Source organism: Coffea arabica, chromosome 10c (genome assembly GCF_036785885.1).
Source record: "Coffea arabica cultivar ET-39 chromosome 10c, Coffea Arabica ET-39 HiFi, whole genome shotgun sequence".
Classification (NCBI taxonomy): domain Eukaryota; kingdom Viridiplantae; phylum Streptophyta; class Magnoliopsida; order Gentianales; family Rubiaceae; genus Coffea; species Coffea arabica.
Window position 1 is genome coordinate 7,159,488 of NC_092329.1, and position 18,835 is coordinate 7,178,322.

General features: G+C 37.2%; 3 protein-coding genes across 5 annotated transcripts; 2 read left to right on the forward strand and 1 right to left on the reverse strand.

Annotated features, from left to right (window-relative positions):
* Positions 1 to 3,174: 3,174 nt before the first annotated feature.
* Positions 3,175 to 4,706, forward strand: LOC113714852 (VQ motif-containing protein 9). Its single transcript, XM_027238971.2, has one exon. It carries the CDS (start codon positions 3,347 to 3,349, stop codon positions 4,346 to 4,348), a length of 1,002 nt encoding a protein of 333 aa, XP_027094772.1. The 5' UTR covers positions 3,175 to 3,346; the 3' UTR covers positions 4,349 to 4,706.
* A 3,779-nt stretch (positions 4,707 to 8,485) lies between these two features.
* LOC113714455 (14-3-3-like protein B) lies at positions 8,486 to 10,833 on the reverse strand. The gene is made up of 4 exons (XM_027238291.2): positions 10,185 to 10,833; positions 9,124 to 9,246; positions 8,918 to 9,034; positions 8,486 to 8,799 (listed from the first exon to the last, which is right to left on the reverse strand). The coding sequence occupies exons 1-4, from the start codon at positions 10,668 to 10,670 to the stop codon at positions 8,743 to 8,745; spliced, it is 783 nt and encodes a 260-aa protein (XP_027094092.2). The 5' UTR covers positions 10,671 to 10,833; the 3' UTR covers positions 8,486 to 8,742.
* A 3,045-nt stretch (positions 10,834 to 13,878) lies between these two features.
* On the forward strand, positions 13,879 to 18,835 carry LOC113714818 (serine/threonine-protein kinase SAPK2-like). Of its 3 annotated transcripts, none has more exons than XM_027238905.2 (9): positions 13,879 to 14,484; positions 14,592 to 14,666; positions 15,247 to 15,348; positions 17,110 to 17,163; positions 17,253 to 17,345; positions 17,433 to 17,525; positions 17,623 to 17,727; positions 17,836 to 17,934; positions 18,315 to 18,835. In XM_027238905.2, exons 1-9 carry the CDS (start codon positions 14,365 to 14,367, stop codon positions 18,582 to 18,584), a joined length of 1,011 nt encoding a protein of 336 aa, XP_027094706.1. In that variant the 5' UTR covers positions 13,879 to 14,364; the 3' UTR covers positions 18,585 to 18,835. The 3 variants fall into 3 exon arrangements, with proteins under 3 accessions (XP_027094706.1, XP_071925600.1, XP_071925599.1); XM_072069498.1 differs by having other exon boundaries at positions 14,227 to 14,484; positions 17,800 to 17,934; XM_072069499.1 differs by lacking the exon at positions 17,836 to 17,934 and having other exon boundaries at positions 14,217 to 14,484.

Sequence of the window (18,835 nt, forward strand, 5' to 3'; positions counted from 1 at the left end):
TAAAATTATTAAGTAAGGATCTCAGTAAATTTGAGTTCAAAGGAGTTGAGGATCACCACGTTAATAGCTCATGAGAAGATGCATTAAACACATTTTTCGCGCAACGGATCTTCTGTCCCACACTCTGTGTCACTCTCTGTCCCACTTTTTATTATATTGTTATTTCTCCTACATAAACATCATATTTTAGTTCTTTTTTGTTTCCTTAAGATCTAATAACTATTAATTCAGTAAAAAATAAATACAACAGCTTCAAAAAAGTAATATATAATAGAAAATTAAAAAATACAGTAAAAAATTTAAAAAAAATCTCATTTTTTATGCATTTTGATTTTTTGAGTTTGATAAATTTTGTGTATTACTGAATTAATAGTTATTGGATTTTAAGAAAACAAAAAAGAACTAAAACATGATGTTTATATAGGAGAAATAACAATTGTTTGGATACAAAACTTATCCCAAATAATATTTCGCTTGCAGCATAAACACATTTTTCAACTCACCTTTTTATATTCCCAACCACCTTTTTATCTCACATACATCACATCACAAAAAGTGCTACAGTAATTATTCCAACTAATATTTCAAATAATACCCTATCCAAACAAACATATATAGTAAAAAGTGGCACAGAGTGTGAGACAGAAGATCCGTTGCGCATTTTTCGTGAAATGCGAAGGAAAACATGCGAGTGAGGTGCGCAATTCGTTTTATCACTTAGCCATATAATGATAAATCATAGTTCTAATCATGCTATTAGGAAAAGGTTTAATCAGACCGACAAGAAGATTCATTCTCATAACTCATCTCTCTGTATCCTCCCCCCCCAACCTTCCTTTTTCTCCTCCTCTTGTCTTTTCCCTTCTTCACAGTCCCCGACCTTGCATGTACTAAAAACAAATGAAAAATGTCAGCTACGATTTGCAAAATATGGAAAAATACCGTTTCAGGACGGCTTTCGCAAGGCATAGACATCATCATCATCAGCAAACCTGGTGCAATGCATCTCATTTCTCCAGCCCACAACAACAAAAAAAGGATACTACAAAGAAAACTCTGAGAAAGAGAGATGCCAAGTGCCTCTTTTCCTTTTCCTTCCTTCTTCTAAGGGGTCAGACATCACAAATTATTGTCCGTTCTCTTCTTTTAAGCCACCAAAAGATAAAGCTTAAGCACCCAACACTACTGCAATTTGGACCTTTTCATCTTTCGTTATTCTTGCCATGTATCCCTCTCGATCGTTTGAGATGTTCAATGGATGCTCATACCATTCCAATTATCAGGCTGCTTTTGGTTATCAATAATGTGCTGGTATAGAATTGGCTTTTTTTTACTAGTATTCTCAAATCTTGGATTGCTTGTCGGTTTCTTGCCTGCAAATATTGAATATGAACTTAGCGCCATTTGAATGAATTAGTAAATTATCACCGATTAATAATATGATATCTCGTCTTATCATCAAATCCAACCTTTTCCTGATATGATATATAGCTAATTTGCTTGACAAGACCAATAAGTTTCCAACAACAAATTATGTACTAGTTGAAAGTGAAGGTGCGTGAAAAGAGAAAATAAGACAAGGTTGAAAGCTAAACTCATTAGAAAATGATGCATACCAACCAAAGCCGGCGTCTCGTAAGAGTTCTATTTGCCTGTCTCACAAAGAACCTTTACAACTTATATGGGCATATGTCCGTTTTTACGCATAAAACGTGCTTATTTGGGAATTCTAAACTTCAATCCTTACATAAGCGGGATTTAGATGCAGGTGCATAAGCCATTAATGGCCCAAACCGTGGTGTTGGGTCTAAGGTTGCCTAATTTGTGTCGTTAAATACTAAATTTCAAATTTTTTTTCCGAAAATAAATTTAAATGTAATGTATTTATTTAAGCTATATCAATTACAACCTGATTTGAGTTGCTAATTGATATAGTATGAAATTATAGAGGCTCCAAACTCCTAGAAAGGTGTGTCATAAGTGCGTTTTGGTTGAAGAATATTTGTAGGTACCTGTTATTTGCGCTCCACTCTTTGTTATTCATACTCTCACTATCATTTTAATCATAATATTTTTATTTATTAAACTATATGATAAAATAAATAATTGAATTACAAATAACAAAACATAGATTGTAAATAATACTTTTTTATTTGTATTTTAACTATTTTTTTGTGATTATAATATATGTGAAATAGGAAGATGATTGAAATATAAAAAAAAATGGTGAAAAAGAGAGTGCCCTGAATTTTTTTTTTTTTCTCAATATGCTAGTGTGTATCCAAACACACTAAAGTTAATGTGATTATGTTAAAATGTGCGCGACACTTTGTCTGTTTACCTTTTTTTATAAGAGCAAATTATTTGGAAAGTCACTAAACTTTTTGGATGATAGAAGAGTTTTGACTACTCAATTTTCAAAAGTATGTATTTACCTACTAAACTATTATAAATGTAAATTTTGGCCATTTCATCTGTTTTTACTATTAAGTCTAACAAATCTAAAAGTCGCATAAGTCATCAGACATAACCAAATTTGGCAAATATAATGAAGAAAATCGATTGAATGGTTCAAAATTTACATTTTTTATAGTTTAGTGAGTAAATTCTTTTAAAAGTGGAGTGGCCAAAACTCTCTATTATTCAAAAAATTTTGTGATTATCAGGATTATTTGCTCATATATATATATATATATATATATATCAGATAGAACAAAACGAAAATGGTTGAGTACTTTTGTAGTATTTGGCAGCATTTTCCTTCTTATAATTTTTTTTTTTCGGTCAATTGTCATCCTACTCCTACTCTATCTACGGGAGGCTCAATTGAGCCTATGGAAACCGATGGGGATAGAACCACCATCGGACCAGACGGACCCGTCTGAATTTGAAGCAGAACCACAAGAGTGGCATTTTGGTGGGAGGTAAGGTTTGAACCTTGTCTCCCACCCCACCAAAGCCTCAAGGGCGTGGTGGTGGCCACCAGCCCAGCCCAAAAAAGCTGGTGGTTTTTTCCTTCTTATAATTGGTAATTAAATTATTTAACGTTTTTCTTGTCTCAAGTCCCTACTACGAGATATTGTCAAGGACCCCACAACGCTGTAAGATAAGGAAGAGAGGATTCACATACAATCATACATTTCCATCAACATTACTACATACATACATATATATAATATAAATAATATGGCCCTCTCATAGCCCACAACCACATTTCTAGAGAGAGAGAGAAAGACGGCCCCTCTCCTCTCCCACTGGTCTATGAGTCTACAGTTACGGAGACTAGAGAGTTGCTGCTGCCCAAGTCTCTCCATCTCTGTTCTAGTGTGTGACTGTGTGTTTTTTTATGGAAAAAAGTTGTCATTCCTCCTCTAGTGGCGCGGCTGGTGGTGGTGACTCTTCGATTACCACCGCCAGTAGTGCTGCTACTACTACAACTTCCAGTAGTATCACCACCACCATTAGTAGCAGCAGCAACAACAACAACAGCAACAATACAAATAACAGAGATGTTTATCTGAAACATCTCAACAAAATCTCACATAAAATCTCCAAACCCATTCGTCGGCCTCCCGTGTTTGATCAGAATAATCAGGAAATTTCAGCACCGCCACCACCACCACCACAAGTGCTGCCGCCGCCTGCTGCTCAATCACAACAATCCCAGCAACAGCAGCAGCAGCAGCAGCATCAGCCGCCCGTGTATAATATTAACAAGAATGACTTCCGTGACGTCGTTCAGCGTCTCACGGGCTCTCCAGCTCACGAGCGGTTTTCGACTCCTCCTCCTATACAGCCACCGAAGCCCCCCAGCTCACGGCTGCAGCGGATCCGCCCTCCTCCCCTCGCCCAGATTAGCAACCGCCCTCCTCCCTTGCCTCAGATTAATAACCCGATGACCTGTGGTAATCCCACCGGAGGAGGAGGGTCAGCGTCAGCGGCGGGGTTCCTCGTCGGTCAACGGCAGCCTTTGTCTCCTCTTCCACCGTTCCCGGCTGTGCATGCGGCGGCGGAGTCTCCGATCTCCGCTTACATGCGGTTTCTCCAGAGCTCGGTCTCCTCGGCTGCTTCTCCCAAGTGGAACAACCTTCCGCCGCCGCAGATGCCGCCGCCGCCACCGGCGCTGCATCAGCAGCAGCAGAACATTCCTCCGCCGCCGCAGGGTTTTCCTCAGTTCCCGGTGCTTCCACCGACTTCGCCGCTGGCTTTTGGATGTATCCCGTCGCCGAGGTCGCCCTACGCTTTACTGTCCCCGAGCTTGCTATTTTCGCCGACGGGTCTAGGTTTTCCGCAGCTGCCGTTGTCTCCTTCGCTGCCGGTGCCGAGCCCGAGATGGAAGGGTATTTGAGGAAAATTGACAAAAAGGGGAGTCAAAAGGTATCATTTTGGAGAATTTTGTTCTTTTTGGGAGTTACAACTATTTTGTTATAAAGGTTATAGGGTCAAAAATGTAATATTGGCATGTACATGGTGGTGGGGGATGGGGGGGGGCGGCGTATGGTCTGTATCAAAAGCAGGAGTGCAAAGATGCGGTAGTAGCTGGCAGTGGTGACTGGTTCATTTAGATTTTGTTTTGTACATGAATGGTGAAGGTAGTCAAAGATTACTTCAAAAAATTTGTCTTTCATTTGTATTTTATAGGGATTGTTCTTTACATCTTTGAAGATCATTTGTTCATATGTTAACATCTGTGAAATTTGCAGGCTTTTTTGTTTGTTTTTCATACGTTGAATGTAGTTTTAATTTTTGATCAGCTCTATAGAGAGTATAATATATGTGTTCTCTTGAGGGGATTAATGAGAGTATTGCATTTCCCTGGTAACATATGGAAGTCTTTGCACCAGTTGAGCTGGAATTTCTTCAGTTTGATGCTTGGTTGATGATATCAGATGATTTTACATTGATCAGAGGCATAAATATTAGAAAAAGATGATACAAATTTTGGAGGAAAGGGTGGATCTTTCTTATGTGGGATGATATGATATTAGTACTTATATGTAAGTTCAAAATCATTTATGGGGCACAATTGCCTGCCCTTTCGCATCAAAATTTTGCATCATTTAGTAATAGCAATTGCAAAATGGTATGACCTTTTAGGCTTTTAGCCTTTGTATAATTGTGAGGAGCTCTATTCCTTAATGTTACCGGGTAAACTTACTGTTGCAGATGATGGTTTCACAATTTGGAACAATCAGCTTGTGTCATTTCGGTTATAAGTTCTTTTTTCTTTCTTTTTTTCTTTTTGGATAACAATATTGACGCTTCTTTAGTTAGCTGCATGTATTGTTAGTGGATGAGAGGTTATTGTTAGAGAGACTGTGATGACTTCCTGAAATATCCTCTTTCACACACTTCCCTGCCTACTTGGCCAAAACGGGAATACCCCCTTTGGAGGTTAATTTTTTTGCTTTTGCTTCATCTGTGGATGGCAGACCAAGATAAGATGATTTTTGTTTGATCAGGCTACCAGGTATGTGCTTCTTGACAACAAATTATAATCCCAGTACAGGAAGAGAAATGTTCCTCAGCCTTTTGTTACTCTTCATGCTTTGGAGAGGGCAAAAACAAGCAGTTGAAGTGGCTGCAAACTCTTCTCTGAATGCTTCCCACTCCATTGTTCGTACCACCTCAGTTATGTCTTAGCTGAGCTGACCGAGTGTTTTTATTATCTGCTGGTATATACAGCGATTAGATGAGCATGTAGTGCTGTCTCCGTGGATACAATCTTGTGAAGTTCTGATGATAGTTAGCTATCAGTGTAGATCCTGATGCATTTTAATGTTGACATTTGGGGCTTAGTTCAAAACCCATGTGCTACTCCCGGAGAAGTTACCATCTGCGGCATCTCTCCTAATGGAGAATGTGGTATAAACAAATGGATTTTGTATGAATCCAGCTTATTTTTTTGCTTTGAACACACACAGGCTGCGACCTTGGTTTGCACCTGGAAAAGGTAAGAGTTCTTTTGGAAAAGTTGCATCGTTACTTTGTATTTTATTACAAGTTGAACTTCCCGTGAACCCTTTATGATCAAGATTATGGCTTCCTGGCCTAAGGTGGTGGTTGTGTCATTGACCAGCCTTATGGAGAAGTTGCAGCTTCAGTTCTGATCCTGCTTTTCATTGTTATAAATTTGCAATTTCCACTTGCTTTCAGCCGTCATTCTGTCTTTGGTTTCACAATATATGAAGTTCTCTACCTGGCTAATTACTTAGAAAAGTGCATTTGCAAAATTTCGTTCTATTGAAGTAGAAATTCTGTCTTCTGTTGCCCAGCTTGACATTTGGTGGTGGTGATGATATTCATACTTCTGTAGGAGTATGAAATTTTCTTGCTTAGGTGATGGTTAGTATTGCTACCAGTCAAAGGAGTCGTCCTCAAGAGCGTCTTGTAAGAATCAGACATAACTTTCTTTTTCCTCATCATAGTGGACACAACTGCAGGTTTCGGATGTGAGAATTTCTCCATTTTGAGTGCCTTTGCAACGAACATTGGCAGCATCCTATGGCTGGAATCTTGAGACATTTCAAGGAAGAAGGAATATGCTTCTTTCCCCAATGATTAAAACGAGAAGTTTCAGAACCTGAGACTCTTTTGGTCAGGCCTTGTCCTGGTCATTCTTTTTCTTGTTATTCCTGTGGTTCATGTGATTTGTTTATCCGTCAAAGTAGGTTAACATTAGTCTTTTTCAGCTTCATAATAAGTAGAGGGATTGGTTGGAGAAGAGTAAAATGGAAGAAAGGAAGAGTACTAATGCCATTTTAATGCGATTTTAATTCTTTATAACGTATCTTCGCCTGTTATCTTGTCTGCTACTGCATCTTGAACAGGGCCGGAGCCATGTACGTCTCAATTGCAACCCTTCAACAGAAAATTTTTTTCTCGAAAATATAGAATAACCTACAAAGAATTTATATTTTGTTGTATTGCCCCACTCTTATGCGCCCTGAATTTTAATAATATTTCGTTTAGACCCACAATCGCCCCAAAGGTGTTGAAATTTTTAAGAATTGCTCTCACTATTTCTACAATGAAACCTTAAAATAAAATGTATCAGACGATATTATTTGATTTTCTTTCTAAGAAGTATATTATTTGTTTAAAATTATACTCTTTTTAGGTGTCCACTACACGGATTACAAGCGAATCAAATATTCATTTTAATAATTTGATTGTATACACACCATCCACCAACTGTGCATGCTAGAATTACATCTTGCAGTCTTTCACATAATGTTAAATTAGTATGTAATTTTGCACCATTAGACTATTTTATGCTACTGCTAATAATAAATCAAAAGTTCCGCCACCACTGATCTTGAACTTGTCTTTTCTCCATTGTGGATTGGCCTTCGCATCTTTGAACGGTACAATTCCTAAAGCAGTTTTCGTTTCTCTGTTACCCCTTCCAAACTTCGTTATGTTGTATAAACAGGGTTGTCGTTAGTTTCTTCCCATTTTCTTCTTTACTTGGACTTGTCTCCTCACCGCCGAACAAGATAGAGGCATCGGGCGACGAAGGAGAGTCATTTCCCCTTCCTTTACGTTTTCCATTGTGCCATTGTGGAGAGGTAATCTTGAATTTTTTACTACGGAGCATCTTTTTCTAGATATTTAATGAGCGGAAATTTTGGAGAATTCTTCTTCTTTTTTTTGGCAACGATAATATTTATATAATATAATCTATTTTATTTTACGGCCAGGAAAGGGCTTTAATCTATCCTATTTTATAAGAAATGAGAGCTTAGGAAGGTTTTCAATTTATTCTATTCTACGAAAAGGAAGAGGTTAAAGAGACTGTATGACAGGTTAATAGGTTTATGAATCCACTAAAGGAACGTTCTAATATTTCATTTGAACTTTTTTCACATACAGGTTAATAGGTTTATGAATCCACTAAAGGAACGTTCTAATATTTCATTTGAACTTTTTTCACTGCAGGTGCAGTTCAAATCCAAAACTTACCATCCCAAGAAGAACTTAATCCCTTTTTTATAGTAGTGACTGAGCCAAAACTCAGTGGTTTTTGGAGAATTCATCACTTCCTCTCCTCTTCGATATGGGAACCTAAGAACATTTTCATTTCACCCTCTGCAAGAGAAACGAAAGATCCATTATTGCCAATGGTTGAGGTATGGAGAATTCTTCTTTTTACATCACTTTCGTTTCCTTCCATCGATTGAGAAAGCACTCAATCACTTTCATTGTAGTGTAATGAATATCTCCTCGTGCTCCCTCCCACTGTCGGACGAATCAAAGACTAATTGTGGACTTTCAAAGAACCAACTCATGACGCCAATTTTTCTAGCTAACAGTGGATACATATTCTAATCATTTCAGCATCAATCAAGACATATCCCTTGAATTTTGGGTTCCAAACAGGGGATGAAAACAGTTTTGGTTATTGGCCCCTTCCGATAATTCCAGGATTTTAGGCCCTTATTCAATCTTGGTCATTCACAACTTAATTAAGTACAAAGAGATGTAAAACATATAAAAAAGCCTTTTCCTTTCCACCTTTCCATGACATAGCTAAAAGCCAATAAGATCCGGAGAACGCTAAACTGAAGACGAAATGGATACATTAAAGGAGGTTCAATAACACAATTGCGAACACCTAAAATAAAGCCAGACTGGTAAAAGGGGTGGGGAAAAAGAAAGGCACGACGATCAGAATAGGTAACTTCTCCGAATAAAAACCACCAGACGAGAAGTGAAACCCCAATCAGAGAGCAAACATCCTCACTGTTGTTCATTATCAGCCTTGGGAGCTTCCTTGATCTCATCAGCTCCATCATCCTGCACAAAAAAAGGCGATTGTTAAAAATTCAAAATCCATACAAGTGCCATGGCAAGACGAGCAAGGAGGTCCATATTACAAAAAGAGGAGAATTTGTGTGCAAAGAAAATGCAGTACCTGCATGTCAGATGTCCACAGGGTAAGGTTATCCCGCAAGAGTTGCATAATCAGGGTGCTGTCCTTGTATGACTCCTCCCCTAGGGTATCCAACTCAGCCATTGCTTCATCAAAGGCCTATAGAGGGAAATATAAAAAGAAAATATGAGCCAGATTCTTGCCTAGCCAAAGCCAATAAGGGAAATTTTTGCATCCAGATTTTTCACCTGCTTTGCTAGATTACAAGCACGATCTGGAGAGTTCAAAATCTCATAGTAGAAGACGGAGAAGTTTAGAGCCAGTCCAAGCCGGATAGGATGAGTCGGGGCAAGTTCTGTGTTTGCAATATCCTGCGGTTCAGAACAACAATTAGAATGAAAGTGTGACAAAAAGATACAAATTCAGTAACCTACGCCATTTTTGAGCCAAATCTCTCGAAGAAGTTGTATGCTCAATCATCATTATTCAAGGACTACAATTCTCTCAGTCATACGTAAAATACTGATGAACTATCAAAATGGTTAGAACAATCAAATCTATGCCCCATTACATTTTTTCAGTGAAACAACAGTTGAATCAATGCTTCAATGCATGCTTAGAGCTGGCATTTCCTTATCAATTTGATGTATAGGTCTGTATGTCGAGTTTGTTCTGCTGTTTTACTAGTCTATCTTTTGTAATGTTTTAAGGGGTATGCCCCTTCCCTCGTGTAAGCTTCTGTTGAGCATCAATGAAAGAACACAGCCAACCCAACCCAAAAAAACAAAAGGGAATCAAACATGTAACCATTCATGTTATGACAAGAAGGGATATTAGATGTTAGCTTCCAATTCTTGCCAATTTCCTATAAACCTTTCTATAGCATATGGTTATACAAGACGCAGGAAACTATTTTATAGCAGTGGAATAAGCTCTGCTTCTTAACAAAACCAATGCAGACTCTCTTTTCTTTTCTTTGATGGAGGGAAAAATAGCGTAATGCGTACAACCTTATACATGGATAAAAAGATGGAACTTCGTTCCATCACATCAAACCGCATTGAATGATGCCAGAAAGCTCAAACAACCATTTTCTCCTATTTTAACATTGGAAATGCAAAAAAAAAAAAACTCTTTTTTAACCCAAAACCACATTTCCTTACCCAGATTTGGAAATCTATGAACCAAAAAAAAAAAGGTAACAATTGCATCCAAATTGAACCAATCCAGTTCGCATCTAAATCACGAAGAATGCAACAAATAAAAACTTTTGAACAACAACCAAAAACCCATAAATGTCAAAGCAAACCTGAGCAGCCTTATAGGCAGTAAGGGTGCTTTCAGCAGCCTCTTTCCTTTCAGCACCAGTCTTGAACTCAGCAAGATACCTATGATAATCCCCCTTCATCTTCAAATAGAAAACCTTAGAATCTCCAGCAGATGCTGATGGGATCAGCTTAGAATCAAGAAGCTTCAAGATCCCATCACAGATTGATGACAACTCGGCCTCAATCTTGGATCTGTACTCCTTGATAGTGTTCACATGATCCTCATTCCCTCTTGATTCTTCCTTCTGCTCAATTGATGAAATTATCCTCCATGAAGCCCTACGGGCCCCAATAACGTTCTTGTAGGCAACTGAGAGCAGGTTCCTTTCCTCCACCGTTAACTCCTCGTTTTCTCCCAAGGATTTGGAGACCTTTTCCATGAATTCCACCATTTCCTCGTACCGCTCGGCTTGCTCGGCCAGTTTTGCCATGTATACGTTCTCCTCACGCGCCGTTATTGCTGCCATGGTACCTTTTTTTTTTTTCCTCCTTCTCCCTTTTGTGGGTTTGTGGAAACGGGGAGATTTGAGATTTGGGTTCCTTTCTTCAGTTTCAGATGGGATGGAGGATTGAGGACTGGGGGTCTGGTTTCTGTGTATTTGAATGGAGGAACGAGAGGAGGGGAGTGGTTCAAGGAAGTTCTTTTATTCCTCTTTTTCGGTTTTTCCTCACTGTTTTTCCTCATGTACAACTCAGGATGCAGCAGGTACAGGTATGGAAGCGTGGGTAAGGTTTGGTTTGGTCAAAGGGCACAAGAGTGTAGGTATGGTAGGTGGGCCTTTTGATGTCCCATTGTTTTACAGATCTGAAAAAAAATTACACTACTCTTTAAGGAAATTATTTTGTTTTATTTTTTCAAATTTTGATGGTAGGATTGAACTGAATTTAACCTTGGAAAATGTTGTCCCAGAGTCCAACTTGACATGCAATTGGTTCAATTATTGGTAGGGATTAAGATACTACGCAATTGTCATACCAAGATTTGCAGGGTGCAATTCATTGCTCGTATTTGCCTAATTTGACCTTAGACGAATCAAATTAATAAGTGATAGAAAGAGTTTACTTTTGTTTTTTGATAATATAATAGAGTTTGTTTGGATAAAGCTTTATTTGTTAAAAAAAATTTAGTTACATCACGCAAATACTTTTTTTCAGTCACTTCAAACCCTTTGTTTGAATCTATTAGTTTGTCAAAAATTAGTTTTTTAAATACTATAAAAAATTTTAAAAAGTATTCTAAAAAGTAGTCTAAATTTTTTTAATATTTAAAAAATATTCGAAAATATATTTTATAAATTTTACTATTCTTAAATATTTCAAAATATATTTTAAAAATATCTCAAAATATACTCTAAAAACTCTGCTATCGTAAAATTTTTTAAAAATACCCCTAAAAATAGCTAATCCAAATGGTTATTTTTTCAACTATATATATTTTTTATTTAGGTCTATTTGTGCTGTTTTGAACTTTTATGCCTGTTTGTGTTAAAAGCATTAAGCCTCAGATTCGTCGGATTGAGAAAATATTCTACGGTGAAAATTGCAATGAAAACGATAACTGTAAAAGCGTGAGGCCTCGGTCAGATTTGTGGGGCAGGATTGGACTGAGAGGCGGTCAAAGGTGATCAGTCGTGGAGGTGGCCCGCTCGATTCATCATTCTAGTTTTTCTTTGACAGTTGGGAATCTAGCTGGACAGTGGACTAAAAGGCTGTCTTGTGGGTCCGTGGGTGGCCACAACACTAGCAGGCCAAATTTGGTATTAACTGGATGAGGAACATGTACCGTAGATTTTATGTGCAAAGGCCCACAATCTGGAAGTGTCCTGCTCCGTCAATGTTAATGGATCTATCTGTATATCCATTTTGCCCAATGATAACTGGGCCACTTTGAGAACAAGGTTCTACAGGGCCGAACATGTGTTCTTAATTCCCATGCCCAAGCAACTCAGCCTCGACTTCATTTTTTTTAGGGGTATACAATTAAGGGTTAATCACATTTTATCCCCTTAAAGAAGATTCTATTTCTCAGTTTACCCCCTAACATTTAATTTTGCTCACTTAATCCCCGTTAGGACAAAATTGCCCTTGCATTAGTTTAACTTTTCATTTACCTTGTTTTCCTTTCTTTTATTTCTTTTTCTCTTTCTTCTTTTAATTCTTCCTCTTTCCCACAAAAATTTTCACCTTAATGATTGAAATTAAAAAAGAGGAATTGTAGAGATCTATCTTCTCCTTAAATGATTAAAAAAATATTTAAATCACTTTCCTAAAATACAATTTTTTAGCCTTTCAATTCTTTTAATTTTGGGTTTTCCTCTTTCCTTTCTAATTTCTCATTTTATTCTCAAGAAAATATCATAAGATGAAATTGTTTTCCTTTCTTTTATTTCTTTTTCTCTTTCTTCTCTCTTTCATCCTTCCCAATAGAAATTCCATTTCAACGAAAATTTTTGTTTTGAGTTTGTAATTGCATATTTTTGGGTGAAGGTTTAAAAGGTATAAAAATTTAATTTTGATTTTTTTTATGATGCCACGTGTCACAAATTTCAATTGATGAATCAGGTCACAATTTCATCTTAAGATATTTTATTGGGAATAAAATGAGAAACTAGAAAGGAAAGAGGAAAACTTAAAATTAAAAGAATTGATAGGCTAAAAAAATTGTATTTTAGGAAAGTGATTTGAATATTTTTTTTAATCATTTAAGGAGAAGATAGATCTCTGCAATTCCTCTTTTTTAATTTCAATCATTAAGGTGATGATTTTTGTGGGAAAGAAGAAGAATTAAATAAAGAAGAAAGAGAAAAAGAAATAAAAGAAAGGAAAACAAGGTAAATGAAAAGTCAAAACAATGCAAGGATAATTGTGTCCTAAAGGGGGTTAAGTGAGCAAAATTAAAGGTTATGAGGTAAACTGAGAAATGGGGTATTCTTTAAGAGGATAAAATGTGATTAACCCTACAATTAATTCCTCCCAATCTTCCAAATTATTTCCTTTTTATTTTTTTAAATCATTTAATTATCAAGATATGGAGTTTTACGTTAATGATGTTCTCTTCTAGCAATTGGAGTTAAATGACGTAAGGCACTGCCAACTGGTCCCCTTTGAAATAAGCCAAGAGCCCAATCCCCACCCAAAATCACTACAATCACTTTCCTTAGTGGCCAAAAAAGTTTACTTGTCCCCCATACTTCTATTAGAAAATGCTCTTTTTTAATAAAAAAATATCCGAGACACATTTTTTTTTTCTTTTGCAAATACAACGCATTCCTTTTTTTTTTTTGGCAAAAATCAACTAATAAGATGGCATAGATAAAGAAACACATTTTTTTTTCAACTATATTTTTTGAACTTTTTTAATTTTTGAACATATTCCAAGAAATCAGGACAAGTAAAATTTAAACAATCAAGAATTTTCCTTGTCACTACTGTACAAGTGTACAAGAAGAATTTTGTTCCCAAATGTGCTTGGGCATTTTAAGGTAAGAATGCAACTCGAGGTATATATTCATGAAGAGTCATGTCGTCATCCATGAAGCCTAATAAATTGGAACTTGAAAATACATGTGTCCATGTCCAAAAAAGGAAAAGCAAAGAAAATCAAGGACCACAGAAAAATGACGGCCCAATGGAGAGAGTCTGCAAATTGGTACGTCAACGATTGAGGAGAATTCTACCGTTGAAAAAGAAAGATTGAGGAGAATTCACATGGAAACCTTCATGTGAACAATCATTCCCTGTCCTTGAGTAGTAAGCTGTCGAATACTTTAGCATATCTATCCTTCCTTGGCCCCTCTGCCCATTTATCCTTAGTTCCTTACCGCTCTTTAGTCTTTCCCTGACACTTTTTTTTGACCACTCGATTTTGACAGTCTTCCTCTAATGCTACTCATCATCTTCCACGTACCCTCGTTTTTATTTTTTAACCGCAGTCAAGAACCTCGCCAACACGCTTGCTTGTCGTTTCTTGTGTACTTCAGTTTAACTGGAGTACAAAGCAACTCAAGAGTCTTGTCCGACTAATGAAAAGATATTCTCAAAAATTTCATCACCTCAGATCCTGAAACCTGCCCGCTTTTTGTTAGTGAAGTCAGGAGGTTGATAGGGGTACTATTGCATTGAGAGAAAAGTAAAAGTGGGTTCTTGGGATTTTGTGGAATTATGGAAAAGTATGAGATTGTTAAGGACATTGGATCGGGTAACTTTGGTGTAGCTAAGCTTGTGAGAGAGAGGTGGACTAAAGAGCTCTTTGCTGTTAAGTTTATTGAAAGAGGCCAAAAGGTTTGTGCTTTGGGTGAATTCTGCTGGTTCTTTTTTCACTTGGGATTTTTCTTGGTTCGGTTCGACAAAAAAAAAATGAGTCTTCGATCTTCTGACTTTGGTGGCAGATTGATGAACATGTGCAGCGGGAGATTATGAACCATAGATCATTGAAGCATCCCAATATAATCCGCTTCAAAGAGGTTCTTTTTTTTTCTCTTTTGTTTGTAGGCAATATTTTCTAGTTCTGTTAGTTTGCAAAGGAATCTTTAATCAAGTTTCTTTAAATGGTCACTTCATTGGTTGTACCGTGTTTGTAGTTAGAGGTAGTGGTAGAATGAATTCAGAGTGATTTTTTGATGACTTGAAGGATGGCAATCTAATTTAAGTGGAGCTTTTGTTCTTTACTCCTGGACTCTTTAGCGTGCAATGAATGGCAAAATCTGGCCATTCAGTTGTGAACTTGAGCTCATTACCTAGTGAATAAGCAGTTCTCCGGTAAATCATCTGAGATTTGAATAGTCAGCCTTTATGGTAGTCCCTCATGATATACAATTTGCAACAGATCAACAATATTTGATAAGTTAAAAGATCATAAATGAAAGCTGTTAAATGAGTCCTGAAGTTCATTAAGCAGTCTGATCAATGGGATTGCCAACTATTATATTGAAATTATATCAGTTTTTTGTTTGTTTCGATGTCACTAGTAGCTTTCATTTCCAATTCATTTCCCTGATTTATGTCCTTCGATTTGATTGTGAAATTGGTCCTACAATCTTGCAGGTCTTGCTGACTCCTACCCATCTAGCTATAGTAATGGAGTATGCGGCAGGAGGAGAACTCTTTGCGAGGATATGCAATGCTGGAAGGTTCAATGAAGATGAGGTAACCACACATATTGGTGGAAATATCTATATATATTTTGTGCACAACTATCAGAGGAGTTTGTGTTGGCCTTCTAATTAGTAATTACTAATGGTTGTGCATTTGGGTGTTTTCGTTTGTATGAAGTAGTGAAAATGGGAGACAAAATGTCGCCTTGAACTTTAGCATGGCAACCGGAGTAGGCATATCTGCTGAAGTTGGTTCAGTATTAGCATCCCTTCATGAGGGGTCCTCACAAATTTTAGATGTGCTATGTTGGATTATGTAGTGGTGTTAGTGCACAGACTGGTTGGAGTGGTAATGTGGTACTGGAATCTTTAATTTGTTCTTATGCATAGATCTTGTGAATAAAACTAGCTCACTGAATTTCTCACTGTTTCCATCCTTGCGAATTTGCTGGAAAATTAAAAGATGTTACCGATTATCATAAATCTTGTGTTTTGTGGCCCTTTCCTGTAGGTTGTCCTTAAACAACAAATTAATATACAGTGAGTAGTGAGTACCAGTCTCTCTCAGACTTTCTTTCAAGATTGTTTTCCTGACAACTTGTGCGTTAGAGCAGTTGAAGCTCTACTACAGAGGGTTCTCCAATTACATGTGATATAGAAATATGTTGCATGATTTCTCAGTTCTGGGTGTAACCTTTATGAATTTGACCTTGGAGGATAGAAGAGGGATGGAAATCATATAATCTGCAGCTTTGTTGCTGAAGCCTGCTTGACCTCCAGGCATTCTTGTGATGTTCCATGCTTGATTGTTAAAGATAGCCTGCCTGGTTTTAGGGAATTTGAGTTTCACCACAACTTCCTGCATTATGTCTTTTAGGAGATGAGATGCGTATCTAGAACATTTTGTTGTTTTTCTTGCCACAGTCAAGGTTTATTGCCAATAAGTTGCATGTAACAGAGTGTCTGTCATGGTCTTATAGGCACAGTTAGGTTCCCACTTGGTAACCACTCCTTTTAATTTAAACTACCTTTCCTAGTTTGGCAAATCTACTTATTGTTTTCTTGGTGTCTCCTATTGCTTTTGTAAATGCCCTTATTCATGGTAGACAGGGAACTTGCTCTTCAGAGCCCTAATTTAGTGATACTTGGTTCATAGGATCTTTATCACATGGACTAAAATAGTGGATCAAAGTTGATCTTATTTTGGCATGGGCTGAAGCATAATTTGTCAATCTGTTTGACACAGCTTTACAAATGTGGTGAATCTAAAGTTTGCATCAGTCTCCAAGATTCTTTTCTGAAAGTGTCTCTGTGTTTCCATACGATCAATTTCTGTTATTTTTGTGGTCATTTCATGAAAATTGCAAAAAATGCTCTTTGTGAGAAGTGAAACTCTAAAGCAAATCTGTATGTGATAGAGTAGCCATCACTTGCCTTAAAAAAAAAATAAATAAACAAATAATAAAAAGTAGTCACCACCAGTATTTGGTCTAGTAGTGTTCCTTATCCAACAGTAAAGCCAAAAAGTTTATCAAAATTGTTTGCGGTCTGAAGCCTATCTATCATAGCATTACTATGACAAAGCAATTATGCCCAAACACTCTGGCTACGACTATCAGAATTTTTAGCTTCCATCTGAGACAACTAGTGGAGTGGAAGTTATAAATTTTACTGGAAAAGTTTTAACTTCTACATTGTGAATATCCTTTTCTGATGCATCTTAATGTCTAATGGTACCGAGTGCCCAGTTTCATTGTTGCACATCCTCTAACTGAATCACTGATTCTTTGGTTGTTTCTTTCATTTATTCCAGGCAAGGTTTTTCTTTCAACAACTGATATCAGGTGTTAGCTACTGTCATTCAATGGTATCAACTACTGTCGTTTCTTGTTTGTTGTACTGCAACCAGAACTGTGTGACTCTCTAATATGAGAAAATCTTGTGCTTGTCTTGAAGCAAATATGTCATAGAGATCTTAAGCTGGAAAATACACTACTTGATGGAAGTTTAGCCCCACGGGTGAAGATATGTGACTTTGGGTACTCCAAGGTAAGTAAGAATCTATGGAATTGATAAGTTTTTTCCAATGGAAAGTATTGATGTATTTTTGTTTCTATTTCATTGGCTTGTTTGCAGTCAGCAGTGTTTCATTCTCAGCCAAAGTCAACTGTAGGAACACCAGCTTACATTGCACCTGAGGTGCTCTCTAAAAAAGAATATGATGGGAAGGTGCTATGCTAAATCACTTTTTGTCTCCATTACCATTGCATTATTTTGTTGTTTTGCTTTATGCTCTCCTCCTTCAGCTAATTAAGGGGCACTGTAGCTCGCAGATGTTTGGTCATGTGGAGTCACGTTATATGTGATGCTTGTTGGAGCTTATCCTTTTGAAGATCCCACTGATCCAAAAAATTTTAGGAAGACTATAATGGTGAGTAACTGCATTAAATCAGCCCTTCCCTGAGAGAAAATTAATCCAGTTATGTATACAATTGCACATTAGTTTCAGTATTCTGATGGATTCGTGATTTGCGAGCAGAGGATACTCACTGTCCATTACTCAATTCCTGACTATGTCCGTATTTCTGTTGAGTGTCGACATCTTTTATCTCGGATTTTTGTGGCAAACCCTGAAAAGGTAACATACCTTCCTTTTATCAAAATAACGACTCATTGATGATAAATGCTTTAAAATTTTGATAACCAACTGAAGAACAAGGCATCTAAGGATGCTGACAACGTTAAGTATTGGGTCTCCTGTCCACTAAGTATTGTCCTGTGGTGCAAAATTGAGTGACGAGACAGGGTCCATGATTGGACATAGATATTTCTATCTGATAATAGTTTCCTTTGAAAAGTTATGTCAGGAATAAGTGACAACTATAGATGGATCATGCAATTAATGTTTCTTCTAGAGGATATTCTTGGATTTATTTTCCTTTTCATTGTCTTGGTTCAGTATGATTCTGGATAGTCTATAACAAAACTCTTAAATGTAAATTCATGCATCTGTTGCAGAGAATAAACATTGCAGAAATAAAGAGACACCCTTGGTTCTTGCAAAACTTGCCTGTAGAAGTAATGGAAGCTGGAAGCTTGCAAAGCAATGATATAAATACCCCAGCGCAAAGCATTGAAGAAGTGTTGGCAATAACACAAGAGGCAAGAAAACTTGAGGTAGCCAAGGCTGGCCTGCTATCTCTTGGCAGCATGGACCTTGATGACTTGGATGATGCTGACCTTGAAGAAGACACAGAAGCAAGCGGTGACTTTGTCTGCTCAATCTGAGGCGGTGTGAAAAAGCATGTACTGTAATTAGATGTAAAATCCTCCTGTTGTTACTCTGTGTTTGTTGGGCATTGTATCCAAAGAAATGCAACGAGACTGCTCCGCTATGCTTTACTGAAGCTGTGATCGTTTTATCTGTGCTTTAAAGGCTGGAACCCGATTGAACAAAGTGTTATAAGCTTTCGGTTGGAACATATATAAGGGTCATTATTATTAACTGGTCACGAAATCAAGTTGTTGCAGTTGACTAA

What these genes read in the sequence shown, in the direction of transcription:
- LOC113714852 (XM_027238971.2), top strand. Translation starts at nt 3,347, where the DNA reads ATGGAAAAAAGTTGTCATTCCTCCTCTAGTGGCGCGGCTGGTGGTGGT.
- LOC113714455 (XM_027238291.2), bottom strand. Translation starts at nt 10,670, where the DNA reads ATGGCAGCAATAACGGCGCGTGAGGAGAACGTATACATGGCAAAACTG. An exon ending in CTTGTAATCTAGCAAAGCAG is followed by an intron (nt 9,035 to 9,123) that starts GTGAAAAATCTG and finishes TTCCCTCTATAG; the next exon opens with GCCTTTGATGAAGCAATGGC. An exon ending in TGTGGACATCTGACATGCAG is followed by an intron (nt 8,800 to 8,917) that starts GTACTGCATTTT and finishes TTTTTTGTGCAG; the next exon opens with GATGATGGAGCTGATGAGAT.
- LOC113714818 (XM_072069498.1), top strand. Translation starts at nt 14,365, where the DNA reads ATGGAAAAGTATGAGATTGTTAAGGACATTGGATCGGGTAACTTTGGT. An exon ending in TTATTGAAAGAGGCCAAAAG is followed by an intron (nt 14,485 to 14,591) that starts GTTTGTGCTTTG and finishes CTTTGGTGGCAG; the next exon opens with ATTGATGAACATGTGCAGCG. An exon ending in AAAAAGAATATGATGGGAAG is followed by an intron (nt 17,526 to 17,622) that starts GTGCTATGCTAA and finishes GGGGCACTGTAG; the next exon opens with CTCGCAGATGTTTGGTCATG.